This window comes from Streptopelia decaocto (assembly GCF_964273445.1).
Source record: "Streptopelia decaocto genome assembly, chromosome: 2".
In the NCBI taxonomy this organism is placed as follows: Eukaryota; Metazoa; Chordata; class Aves; order Columbiformes; family Columbidae; genus Streptopelia; species Streptopelia decaocto.
The window spans coordinates 141,984,381-141,997,468 of record NC_138655.1 but is presented as its reverse complement, the minus strand read 5'-3'; the positions used below and the strand labels follow the sequence as shown (position 1 = coordinate 141,997,468).

At 42.8% G+C, this 13,088-nt stretch overlaps 1 protein-coding gene and 1 long non-coding RNA gene across 2 annotated transcripts in view; one reads left to right on the top strand and one right to left on the bottom strand.

Moving 5' to 3' along the window:
* Window positions 1-635: 635 nt before the first annotated feature.
* LOC309435651 lies at window positions 636-9,579 on the bottom strand. Its single transcript, XR_014183205.1, has 3 exons — window positions 9,542-9,579; window positions 923-986; window positions 636-802 (listed from the first exon to the last, which is right to left on the bottom strand). It is a non-coding gene; the product is annotated as an uncharacterized lncRNA (long non-coding RNA).
* CUBN (cubilin) overlaps window positions 2,647-13,088 on the top strand; it is a gene marked incomplete at its 5' end in the record, with an annotated part of 141,975 nt that continues 131,533 nt past the window's right edge. Inside the window, 9 exons of the mRNA XM_082044155.1 lie at window positions 2,647-2,765; window positions 2,917-3,046; window positions 3,418-3,510; window positions 4,492-4,530; window positions 5,325-5,426; window positions 6,364-6,467; window positions 10,050-10,176; window positions 11,620-11,788; window positions 12,552-12,683. Of these exons, the coding sequence (XP_081900281.1) occupies window positions 2,647-2,765; window positions 2,917-3,046; window positions 3,418-3,510; window positions 4,492-4,530; window positions 5,325-5,426; window positions 6,364-6,467; window positions 10,050-10,176; window positions 11,620-11,788; window positions 12,552-12,683 (1,015 nt within the window). The remainder of the gene's footprint in view (window positions 2,766-2,916; window positions 3,047-3,417; window positions 3,511-4,491; window positions 4,531-5,324; window positions 5,427-6,363; window positions 6,468-10,049; window positions 10,177-11,619; window positions 11,789-12,551; window positions 12,684-13,088) is intronic.

Below are 13,088 nucleotides of genomic sequence, written 5' to 3'. Positions count from 1 at the left end.
AAAAGAGTTATTTCTTCTTCTTCCTTGCATTAGTAGCTTTCTCTACATCCTCTATGGTTTATTACTCATTGGTCATTTGGTATATTGGAGTTAATTAGTTGGAAAGGGCAGCTTGAATCGATTATTGACAGGCAGCAGAGAGGGGCAATGCATATTCAGTATGCAAAAGGAATGAATAGAGAAAAGGAAGGATTTTGTTGGTCACAGCTGAAGTCCAGGCTGAAAACTGTCAGCTTACAATGGGCTTTGTGAAAGAAAGTCCTTGAAGTACGTATACGTTTAACTAGCCTGCTAGGAAGTATGGGTTTATTTGGCTCATAGTCTCTTCAAGTTGACACCCAACTGACAGTTATAAAAACTCAGTAAACTATTAAAACACACACACACAAAGGGAAAAATAAAGCCTCAGACAGACATCAGGACTGACATGAAGACTGTTAGAGAGCACTAGTTTAATGGACAGCAGCAGGATACCCAGAGGCAGGAGGTGTCCTGGTGACTAGACAGAGATATCGACAATTCATCTATGCTCTCCTGTTCCAGAACAGAGGTTTCAGAGCAAAGAGCAGAATAGGAAATTAAAAAAATGTGTGGGGACAGATCCTCAGTTGGTGTAAATGTAATTGCTTGTTTGACTTGAATGGAGCAGTGATAGCCTCCAATGACTGAGGACACAATTCTGTATTTTTGTGTGACCGCCATCTGCTACGATGGTGAAGGACAACACATGGGGATTCCTCCTCATGTCCCTCTGTTCTGTCAGCAGCAGCTGGTAACTTGGTCTCCTGGAGGCCCCGGGCTGCTGCGGGGCAGGTGAACACCCAGAGCTGAGCAGGCCTGTGGGGTGGGCTGCTCCCCCCGCGCAGGAGGAGCTTCGCCTCTGCCCGTCCAGACCTCCAGGCAGCAGGAACTGCTGGGTTACCTGTGTCACAGCCTGTGAAAGATGGTCAGCAGGCTCACACTGTTCTGAGTTCTGAGGTAAGTTTCTAAAAATACAGATCAGAAAATTAAGAAAAATTTGATTTTTATGCAAACAAAATAGTGGAGCTGGTGGGATGCAGCTGATACAGTCTCAGACATTATAGTTATTCACGGTAAGGGTTGAGTTATCTATGACAGCACCACAAACATTAGCTCTCCTGGCTTCACACTCATTTTCACAGTCCACCTCTATCTCTTTTTGAGGTGACAATATTTTTCATCTCCACATCCAGTCTTTTCCCAGAGTGCTTTGGCCTCGTAACATTTCTGTCCGTGAAAGCTGTAGAGTTCATTCAATCCCTCAGCTCCAGGGCATGTCCCACATGTCTGTGGGACATCTGTAGGTGACAAGTACCAACTGCAGCAGAAAGGAAAGCTGTGCAGGGTTAGGAAGTACAGGAGCTCTGTGGCCTCCATGAAAGTCTGGGGCCTGAAAGCTCAGTGAAAGGTGGCTACCACTATCTTTGAGCGAGAGTGGCTACAACTCTTGCTGCTCTTCTTGACAGAGTTTGAAATGTGAGTAACCTGAATGAGTTGAGTGTCTACTAAGCAAAAAGGAAAATAAAAAAGAATGGTGGTGGGCCTGGAGGTTCAGTTAACTCCTAGGATGAGGAAGGAAAATATACAGAAAGCTCCCCTAAGCAGATAGAGGAAAGCACAGCAAGGTGCTGGGAAAGGGGAAAATGGAGACTTTGGCAAAAGCAAAAGGGAGGTGGCACATGGACTCTGTCATGGCTTCCAGCAGCAACAGCCAGGGCCTCAGGGACAAGCACCCGTGGGTGTCTGAGTGGGACACTTCTTTTGAGAAGTCTGTGAGGTGCTGCTGAAGGGTAGTGGGAATTTTGGCTCTCAAACATATTAATTTGCATTTTTTTTATTTCTTTTGAGCCTCCTTTGAATTCTTCCTTGGTCTTCTGCATTGTCTATGGCTGGCCCTGAATCTGGGAGCCCTAGTGTGCACAATGAAGACAGGCTACACGAGCCAAACCCGATACAGTCCACTTGGTGTGTGATCGCCTCCCCGGCATCTGGGGACTGCGTCATTCTTGAGTCAGAGCAACCATATTTGGTTAAAATTGTATTTTTCTGTTGTGGCCCATGGGATGCTATTTGGTACTTCTAACTTGTTTGTGTCATCTGCCCCATAAATTACTGTCTGGAAGCTTCTCTTTCAATACAAACATTCCTTGCCAGTCACTGTGGGTTTTATACGTGGTGTTTGTTTTATATTTTGGTAACAATCTAGGTCCTTTAGTGCTGTCAAATAATCTTTCCCTCACGCGTGTGGTGCAGCATGTGGAGAGACTGAGACATTGCTGCAGTGGCCAGCTGCAGATTACAGGGTGCTCTGAGCCACAGGGGTCCTCAGCTGTGCGAAAGTCAAAGACATAATTACAAAATACAGGCAGATTTCAATTAATGAACTTTTAAAGCTCCTGAATCAAAAAGACAAAGACAGCAATATGCATGTAATGTCTAGAGGGTTTGCACGCTGTCAATCTTTAATTAAGATACCTGAGATAAAGTTTACCCTTGCAAGACAAGAAAGCAGCATGGGCACCCGGTGAATCAAGAGCTGAGTGAGAGCAAAGGGCACCTGGGCTCGCAGAAGTGCAATTCAGCACTGGAGGTTTTGCTTCAGATGAGGACAGCTGGAGGAGAGCAATGCTTTGGGCTGCTCCTGCTCCTGGGCTTTTACTTGCGTTATTGCTATTTACTGGATTGAGCTGTGATTCAAACCACTATGAAACAAAGAGGCAGAAAAGAGCCATTTATGATGAGCAGTAAGTACCATTGCTTGCATTTGTTCTTATGATGGCTTTCAAGTGCCAGTAATGGAAACAGAATGGCTTTATTGCAGCTCTTTTTTACATAGTCTTTGGTGGATATGTGTAACTAAATGATCTCTTTGTATTTTTTTCTGTAATACAACAGGCCTCGTTTGTTCTCAGACCAGGGTAATTTAGTGTTCCACGCTGGCTCCAGCAAAAATATTGAATTTAGAACTGGACCACTGGGGAAAGTAAAAATTAATGAAGAGGACCTCGCAGAACTTTTTAGTCAGGTGATATAGTTACTTTTCCTGAATATGCTTTTGTTTTTGGTTTTGCACAGTAATAGTTTGTCTTCAGAATTTGTCTTAGCAAATGTTTGATGTGTTTTGTATGATTGTTATTTTATACTGTCTGTGTCAGCACTCTAATATGAATGTGAGCTATTGCAGACTCATAAAGTAATTATGCCATTACAGAAAATAATTAAAAGATTATATCGTGTATACAACAGAGCTTTCCACGTTTAAGTGTACTTTATGATAGCAAAATTAAGCAAGAATAAAACTTTCCTAAGCTTTTGAAAAAGCAAAGCTTTTTTACATTTGTAAGCTTTTGAAAAAGACAGGCTTGTTTCACATTATCTCTGGTTTTTTAAATTTAGGTGAGAGAAAGTAATGCAGAGATTCAAGAACTTAAAAAAGCCCATGGTGCCTCTCAGAACGTGTCCCAGCAGGTTGCTCTGCTGACCTCCAAGGTGAGCTGTACCCTTGTGGTGTCCTCTTCCAGCGTTCCCCATTTCCCGTTCCTCAGGTTAACTTGGTTATCTTCTTCATTTTAGTATTGCTGGACTCCAATTTAGGGAACTGGGGCAGAACCTGTATTTAACATCAGCTCAGACTCTATGTTTAATGCTGAGATACTTATTCAGTAACTCGGGAGACAATGGAAATATTCCTTTAAATCCTATAATTTCAAGTTACCAGGATTCTTCTTTTGTTCCCTGTCAACATCTCTATGGACTATTTCATGTAATATTTATGGAAGTGAAATCCCACTTAATTCAGGAAACGGACCATATTCTTATAGGTGTTAGACATTCAGTTCCATAGGTGAAATGGGCTATCGGAGTGTGCAATGGAAAGAAAATACCTATGCAGTAATTTCATCCCTTCCCTGCTAGTAACATTTTTCTCCAACAGAAGATTTTGAAACTTTTGTCTTTACAAATGCCCTGGTTTAAGCATCTTCTGTTAGAGTGTTGCCACAAGTTCCTTGTAAGAAAATATTTTATAGCCTAAGAGACCTAACTTCAGGGAAATTGTGCTAATACATATCTATCATATTCCCTGATTCAGTTTCAGCTTGTTGCTTGTGGTTATAACCCACTGAGACATGGTGAACCTTTCCTTGGCTTTCAGTGTACCCTCTTAGATCTCTGTCCTTTGCATGTACACGAGCACCTAAACAGTCCCACTGGAAAATTCACATTCTCAGTGTTGAGCACCTGGATTCATCTTCACAAGACTGAGTCTTGCTTTTTTTTAAGCCATTTCTGAACAGCCTAAAACATGGAAATCACAGTGAATGGGGCCTGATTTGAACTTGATTGTTGCCTGGTTTCACGTACCACCTGTTCTCTCTTCTCAAAAGTATTTTGTTAGCCTACTAGCATTGAGCATGTACCTCTGTGATCACTCTCATACCAAGCACAATGTAATCTGAATTTCTCTTGCAGGTCATGAGTCTTGACAACAAACTTCAAAGCTTAGAGCAGGTGAGTAAATGAAAGCAAACTAGAGATCCAAAAAGAAAAGCCCAGACCCAAGTAAATGAAGTGAGGTTACAATGAGGTTACTATTTAAGCTAAATGATTTCTTTCCTCTCATGCATTACTTGGGAAAACTTTTTTTGCTAACAGGCGGTAAAAAAAGCACCAAGATTTGTTAAGGAGGTGAAATGCCTTCTTACAAAATATAAACAGTGCAGGAGCCTGCATTCCTTAAAGGAAAAACAGTTATAGAGTCAAGAACAACAACCAGATACCAATGAGAAGTAAACTCTTCCTTCACTAATCAGTCAAGATGAAGACTGGAGAATTCAAAGTGGATTTTATGTTGTACTAGAAATAGCTAATTTTCAACTGTCATCTGCTTTTCCACTGACCCTGTGACAAGCCACAGCTACAACTGCCAGTAGAAGCAGTTGTCACACAACTCAGCAAAGGAATGGAGAAGACAAGGTAACTCCTCATCTAGACTCACAGTCTGCTGACGAAGAACAGCGTCTATTAAAATTTACTTCTTACAAAGCTTTCCTCATCCTAGTGCTTGCAGCTGGCCATCCAGTGTAAGACCAACGATATTAGTCTTTCTGTTGTACAGATATGAGTAAAACAGCTCAAAACCTTTACAAAACAACCTTGATGAAAAAATGGGGGGGGCGGAAGGGGAGGATGGGGGCACAAGAAAGAATGAAAAAAGAATTATAAAAGTTTTGTCTTGAAAGTAAATGCTAATGAAACACTGAATAAGAAGGAACTCAATTTTCTGCACTTTTCCTGGGTTTCAGGCCATCCAGATGAGAGCCTGCAGCAGTAACCCCTGTGAAAACTCAGGGACCTGTGTGAACTCACTGGATGGTTTCTTCTGCCTCTGTCCCAGCAACTGGCAGGTGAGTTTGTATCCTCCTTGAATGCAGAATGTGTATCTTAACTGTAAGGACACACCTGGCTTAGTGTAATTGTGACAAAGTATAGCATTTTAAGGTTGATCAGAACAGTGTGAGAAATACTGAACAGCTAAGCAGCAGTAACACACTCATAGTTTGGTTGAAGGGCAACACATTTTCATCTCAACAACATTAATATATACCAAAAAAGTGAAGCCCAAACCACTGGGCCGTACCCTGCACTGTTATACAGGGGCGATGGCCCATGAAGTCAGGGATGCTTGGCAGTTCCCACAGCAGAGAATTAGTCTTCGGTTTTTGCTGAGCAATGAACTGAACTGCATGGCTTGCTGTTGATCTTATGCAAGGATAAAGAGAGAATGGGGGAAGGGAATGATGTTTATTCAGGCTTGAGGAAATAAAAAAAAATGGGGGTGTAAGTAATCAATCCAGGCTGAGCTTTTGAAATCCAAAGACTTTACTGGCAAATGCTTTAATGGTGCTGTTACATGCACTGGAAATGGAAAAGTTACATCTTCTTCTCAAAGGCTCTCAACTTGAAATTTGTCCCAGCAAGATTTGGAACAAAATTGCTGTGCTTTCAGTCTTAGTAAAACAGCATCCCCTGACAGAAACAGTTTGAAAGAGAGTTTTCTGAGTCTTTTGCTATGAAGTTGGAAGGTAGGGGGTAGGACAGCACTATGCTGTCCATATGCTTTGTACAAACATCTGAAATATTTTATCCCCCATCTGGCTGATAACCAAGGTCACAGAAATGTGACTGAAAAACAGAGTTTTGTTATAATGTTTCATAAGAGAAGCTGTGTTGATAGCAGCCCATGGTTTGTATATCTTTGGAAACTATATTAAACATTGGCCCCATGGTTTCCTTAATTTCTAAGTTATTTGGAAAATAAACTGGTTTTCCATTTCATCTTAGGGCCTCCTGTGTTCCGTGGATGTTAATGAATGCCAGATTTATGCTGGAACAGCATTAGGTTGCCAGAATGGAGCCACTTGTGTGAACATACCAGGCAGCTACAGGTAACTTTTCAAAACTACACACAAAAATCCTACCTAAAATACTCTGCTATTTTTGTACCCCCATATCACAGCTGCAGCACATATTTTAGGAATAATCTGTTCAGTATCTATGCACTATAATCCCTTGCAGTCTGAGAGAATATAAAGTCGTTAATATACTGTACACCTGAGCCCACTGCAGACCCAGAAGGCCCTCCGAAGCCTTTGCCTGCTTTAACACAGGAAGAGCAGCAAGAATCAGATTTATCACACAGCCATGCTGGGGAATAAGGCTGCAAATTGGAGCCTGGCTCCAGTGCCCAGACTTTCTGTTGTAGGTGCAGATGCTTTAATAGAAATTTACTGCAGCATGGTGTGCAGATGGGACTGTGAGATGCAACATGCTGGTCAGTAACCAGCACTTGCCAACATGCCTGTCATCCCTCCTTTATCACCTGCCCCTTCAGACTGAAGGGAGTGCGGAGATGCAGGAGGTGAACAGAGATTTGGCCCAGCGAAGGTTTTGAGTTGTTGGAAACCTCCTGAACATATGGACACCCCTGATCACTGGCATTCTCAGTACACCACCCAACTCTGAGCAATGCCTTCACCCTCCCCAGAAATACAGGTGCTGCTGAGGCTGCAGCAGAGCAGGCAATGCAAGGTGCTGTGGGCAGAAAGGGAGGAGGAATGCTTTTATAGCTGGCTGGCCTGAAGGGACCATGGGCTGCCTGTTTGTGGGCCCCTGCAGACATGAAGTCCCTGGAGCACATCCCTGGGATGCATCCTTCTCTGGCTGTGCCCAACTCCTTAGGAAACACTCTTTTGTTTACAGGCCAAGCCAGCCTGAACATTCTGCATCTTATTTTCCAAAATGTCAAATAATCTGGTAAATAAATAACTTTCAGATATAACACAAAGCTCTCCCTGTGCAATGGGAATAAGCAGGCTGGAGAGCATGCCACAGCATTCTGCAAAGCATTTTGCCTCCTGCTTCATCACGAATATGTTAGCCTCCACAAATATTTGCTTGGCATAACGCTTGTTCTTAGTGCTTGGTCAGTTCTTGGAAGACCCTCACATAAGGGAAGCTCTCCTGCAGAGCTCCTTACACTTCAGGATTAACCCAGAGGCTGCTGAGGTGTCTCTGGTGCATGGTGCTTCCTGTCAGCTTTTCTTTGTTTTTAAAGGATGTTTCTAGCTTGCATGCAGCTGTCCCCAACACAGACATTTGTCGAGGAAATGACAAACAAAGCAGCCTGCCTTTACTTGTTTCCTACTGTGCTCAGTGATGTGGGATACAGGTGTGTGACTAAATCAAGGTTTGAGAGGACAAACCCTCTGCTTTTCTTGCAAGTGTTGTCATTGTGTCAGTACAGTCGTGATTCCTGTAAGTTTTTTCCCCAATGTAATTCTCATCCTCCTTGGTACCTGCTGAATCAGTGCTTCCTGAAATGAACTAAGACTTCCTCATAAGTCATGCGAATCTTAATGTTACTGTTTTTGCATGTGCCCTCAGGATTACTGAGGGATTATTGAATCCTTTCCCCAGACCCATTGTACTGCCTTCAGTCTCCCATCACAGACTGTCTGTCTTCTGAGTACTCCCCAGGTGCTAAATCCATCCCCAGGTAGAGCATGACACTGCTCTTTTCAACAGCTGTGAGAACACTGCTGCTATTTTTTCCAAGACCCAGCAATCTAGGTCACCCCACTCCTGCTCTGGTGTAGTTATATGCACCAGCATGGGCTGTGGGTAAAGAAAATGGTGATATTTAACTTTCCACAGCCCCCAGTAATAACACCATGTGAAGGGCAGTACTGGATGAGGTACTGTGAAATGGAGCGTGACACAGTCTTCACTCCCTGTTCAGTTTCTTCACCTGCAGGCTTCAAGCTGTAGTTCAGGAAAGCACTAAACAATGAGTAAAGAGAGCAGATATTCAGGAAATGCCTTCCTGAATTGCAACATTAATAGGACATTGCATTAGTTGGATGAAAGGCTGTGCCAAAACCAAAATAACGAGGGCCTCATCGTGAAGTGCTGTCAGCAATGGGAGAGAACCAGGGCTGTGCCAAGCAGTGGAGCATTGCAATTTGGCTGAAGCTCCTTGCAACATGATCTCCTTCTTGAAGCTATTCTGTGAGCAACTTCAGATGGGTAGCAGATTAATCTTTGCCAGACCAGGCAGTAGACAGTGCCATTGTTGTCCTTGGAAGCCAATCAGATTGCCTTGCTGTGTCCTTTGGAGTTGAACATGAAGCTCTGAATGTACTTTGAACATACAAAGGTGATCACGTTCCCTGATCTGTTGCCTCTGTGCTTGCCCGGGTTGAGCTACTGCACTAGCAAGACAGTGTTGGTCTGTTTGCCCTCTCTTACAATAACAAACATGCTGTCTTGCAGTATTGCAGACTGCAGTTAAGCATTAAGCTATCGTGGGCTTTTGAAGCCCGAGTTCACCTGGGTTGCTTGTCCTGGGTGCAGGGTTTAGTTACCTGCAATTGGCTTATCAAACTGCTGTTTCAGCTGAGCGTATGTCACTGTGACAGGGATAGTAGCAGCTTCTTATAAATTGCTCCAAGGTCCAGCTGCACTGGTATACACTGATTCAAATTCTGCAGATAAATGCTTTTACAGAGTATTTTTCATTACCCATCTTAAAAGCAATTCAACAGGGGTATGTACCTGCCATATGTCTCTGTGAAGAGCAGATATCAGCAGACATTGCAGTACATAACTTGAGTCCAAATATGTGGTTCACTGTCATTTTCACAAAAAGCTACTGAACTGATAGGAGGTTTTCTGCAGGTTTTGGTTCCTTTCAGTTGTATTTCAGAGCCTCAGATTTGGTCCATGTGGAAACAAAGGGCCAGAGAAAAGGGAAACATTACCTGATGGCTTAGAAGATCCCAATTTCAGTTCCCCCAAATCTGTACAGTGCTGTGACCAAGGTGTGCCCTATAAATGACAATATGATGCAGCTGGCAGGCTGCAAACCTGTTTCCCCCTGCAGGATGCATCCCTGCAGCCCACTACTTTGTTCTTCCCACCCCATCAGCCCCAATTGCCTCCTCCTGCCCATCACTGTTACCTGGGAGCTGGGCTGCTGCCAGGAGAACAGCCACCAGGTGTTCAGGTGTGTGTGTGAGTCCTGCTCCCTGTGACGGGCCAGACACGGCATTTCTGCGTATCACTGGAGGTGGGGTTTTAAGCATTTGGCATCATATGAGGCTCATGAATGGAATCACAAGGTCTGGGTGTGCTCTGACCGAAGTGGGGATTTCCAAGCTCATACTCGGCTGAAGTCTAATGTTAGACATTTCTTTTTCCTGGATTTGCACTTATGAATGTAACAGAAAGCTGTGGATTCTCCCATAGGCTCAGACAGTCACGGATGTACACAAGTCCCACTTCAGTTTTGAGTCCCTGGTGAACAGGATCCTTGCCTCTCTTCATGATTATTAATAGAACTGACAGATTTCATAAGGAACACCATATAATTAAAAGAGTGAGAAACAATCTCTCACTATGGCAATATATGAGCTTTAAGTCCTATATTAAGACAACTTTTTAATTTTTCTGTCTGCCTTCACCATTAGCTGCACCTGCACTCCAGAAACCTACGGGCCTCACTGTGCCTTGAAGTTTGATGACTGCCAGGGAGGATCTGAGACACTCTGTGGACATGGCATCTGCATAGATGGTGACAGGGATCAGCCCAACAGGGTACGGAACAATGTCTAAGTCTCATTATATAGCGGAGCATGAATGAGGAACAAATAATGCTGAGCAGCACAAAATGGTTTAGCACAAACTTCTGCTGAAATACAGCAAGAAACACCACTGTGTCTTCTCTGTTGTCCAAAGGACAGCAGAAATAATTGAAAATGCCTTGTGTCTTATTAAAGGTACTTATCACAGTATCAGATCTACTACTACATCCTTAGGGAGCTTGAGAATATTCTTTAAATAAGTCTTATTTGAAGAATAACATTCATACTGTTCATTATCTGGGGAGTTCTAAGTTGCTAGAAAATTTTATTACTTAAATGATTAAGGAGGACAACCATCACGAGTCTTGTTTTTCCTGAGAAAAGTCATACCTGTGGACCATTATTGTTGGTGGCCTGGGAGCCACCAGGGCTGCACAGTGATTGGGTGGCTGCTGCTCATCGTTGGTGCTCCTCACTGTCAGCTGGACTCAGGCTCTGGCTCCAGGCACAAGGTATCCAACTGTCTGCCCTGGGTGGCTGCTAATAAACACTTGAATGGTCTTCTGGAGCAAGCCAGCTCATTCTTTTGGGGATAGAATCTGGGTACGGGGTGTTCACTCCAAAGGGACATATGGTATATGCCAGCTTTGGCTCTTTCTGCTCAGAGCAGCTCTCCAAAACTACCCTGCCAAGCCTGCGCTCCTTAACGCTCCCATACATCTGTGCACCATTCCACAAACACCACAAATTCTTGGTGCTATGCTATAAAATAATTTTTTTTCTCAATTTGTAAAAGCTTTCACAATTCATCACTTGTTTTCTGCCCATTTTTTGTGGAGAAAGTTTTTCGAAAGGGTTCAGTGTTGGATTAACAATGTCTGCTCCTGTGACAGTCAACAATAAAGCTCCCATTAGCTTTAATTGGACCAAAGCAAGATAAATGCTGAATTCGGGCCATTAGTTAAATTTACAAGAGATAAAACCATTTTCCTCAAAGAAGATACATATTTGCAATTTAATGCCAGTGCTACACATTGCAGATTACTGACTAGTTTGCTTAAAAGAAAACAGCCAAGCTGATTTCAGGTTTCTTACGCTGATCTGTTTACCCTGGTTACAAAGCAAGTTGATGACTTTTAATTATGTTTATGTACAGCTTGTAATTGCTGTTCATGTTCTCTGGCAGCTTTGGAGTAAATTACAGGTTTCTTTTATGAACATAATGAATGAGCCTGTTGTTACTTCCATAATCTAAATAGGTAAATACGGAGGAAGAAATAGACTGAGAAAACTACCATTGCACCTTATATAATAAAACAGAATGTGCAAATCATGTAATGCTCTGAAAACTTTCTCGCTGTAGTTTAAAAGACGCTTTATAAAATTAACTCCTCCTGCCCTTTTCCTTGACTGTTTTAACTGTCTTAAATATGTGATGTGATGCTTGCTGTTGCAGCCCAAGTACCGCTGTATCTGTGACGCTGGCTGGATGTCCCCTCCGGGCAGCCCTGCCTGCAGTGCTGATGTAGATGAATGCAGCCTCCCTGACCGTCCGTGTTCACAGAATCCACCCGTGCAGTGCTACAACACACCAGGATCCTACTCGTGTGGTCCCTGTCCCACAGGTATCGTGTCCTTTCCTGTTCGCTGGTGGGAGCGGGTGGCAGTGGGTAGTACTGCCTGTATGTCATAAGCACAGACACAGGATCCCGATGAGAGTTACTCCATGAAATGTTTTCATCTGTATTCTAGAGAACAAATGCCTGTAGGTTATGACACATCTAGGTAACATAGGCAGTGGAGTCTTAACGCATGATTTATCCATCCTGAACTGAGCATCTCAATAGATTTGAGGTACCCTCATGTCCATAGGTACTTTCATGTTCATCAGGTCTTATTACCTTCATATAACAGGTCCAAGGTCCTTTCATGTCCATATGCCCACTGTCCTAAGGCAATATAAAAATCTAATTGTCCCCTCAAGCCATATAACCTGTGATTCCTCTTCCTGAGTTGCGTAGGTGGTGTGTATAGGAGGAGTATTTGGAGTATTTAACCAGACTTATGAGAAAGCTTTGCTGCAAATTGTACACATGGGCAGTAGACCAGAACTGCCTCCTCTTGAAGTTAAAGTCTGTTTGATTCTGGAATATCCAGAATACAGTTTAAATAAAACATTATTGCACACATGTCTCTACCCTGTCATGTTTGTAACTTATTTTGCAGACCAGTATTAATTTTTATCAGTTATGAGTGGGACAGGTCTTCTCTTGTGTTAATGAAATTCAAAAGGAATATTTTTCTTCTCTATGAAAAGACCTGGTCAAGGCACCAAATGAAAAGGCCAGGCATTTTCTGTTTTAATGTCTCTCCTGTGCTGCATCTTAGGCTGGCAAGGAAATGGCTACAGTTGCCAAGACATTGATGAATGTGCAAGTAATAATGGAGGCTGCTCAACAGCACCGATGGTTCAATGTATCAACACAATGGGATCCTTCCACTGTGGGCTCTGTCCACCAGGTAAAACGGATTTTTTTTGTTGTTTATAAAACTATGGAAAGGCTTAAAAGATGAAGATTCAACTCCTTTGAGCGTGTTTCATCGTAGATGTGAAAAGCTGAAGTTTGTTCTTATATAGAGAAATTTCACATGCACAAGGCAATATCGTAACATAGAATGCAGAGTCCAAGTATATTAAAACTGTTAAAGGACATTTTGTAGAGTACCTCTCTGGTGGTCATCCTCTGAAATACGTTTCTTTTGTACTAGGTAGCCCTTTTCAGTGTTAGGGCCTTGATTTGATAAAGTACTTCCTTCATAAGATCATGAATGGGAAACAAGGCTTGCTTAATTATGACATAACTTCATTGTCTGTATTAATTGAAAGAGTATCCTGTGTGCCATAAATCAGCTGTATTGTCTGTC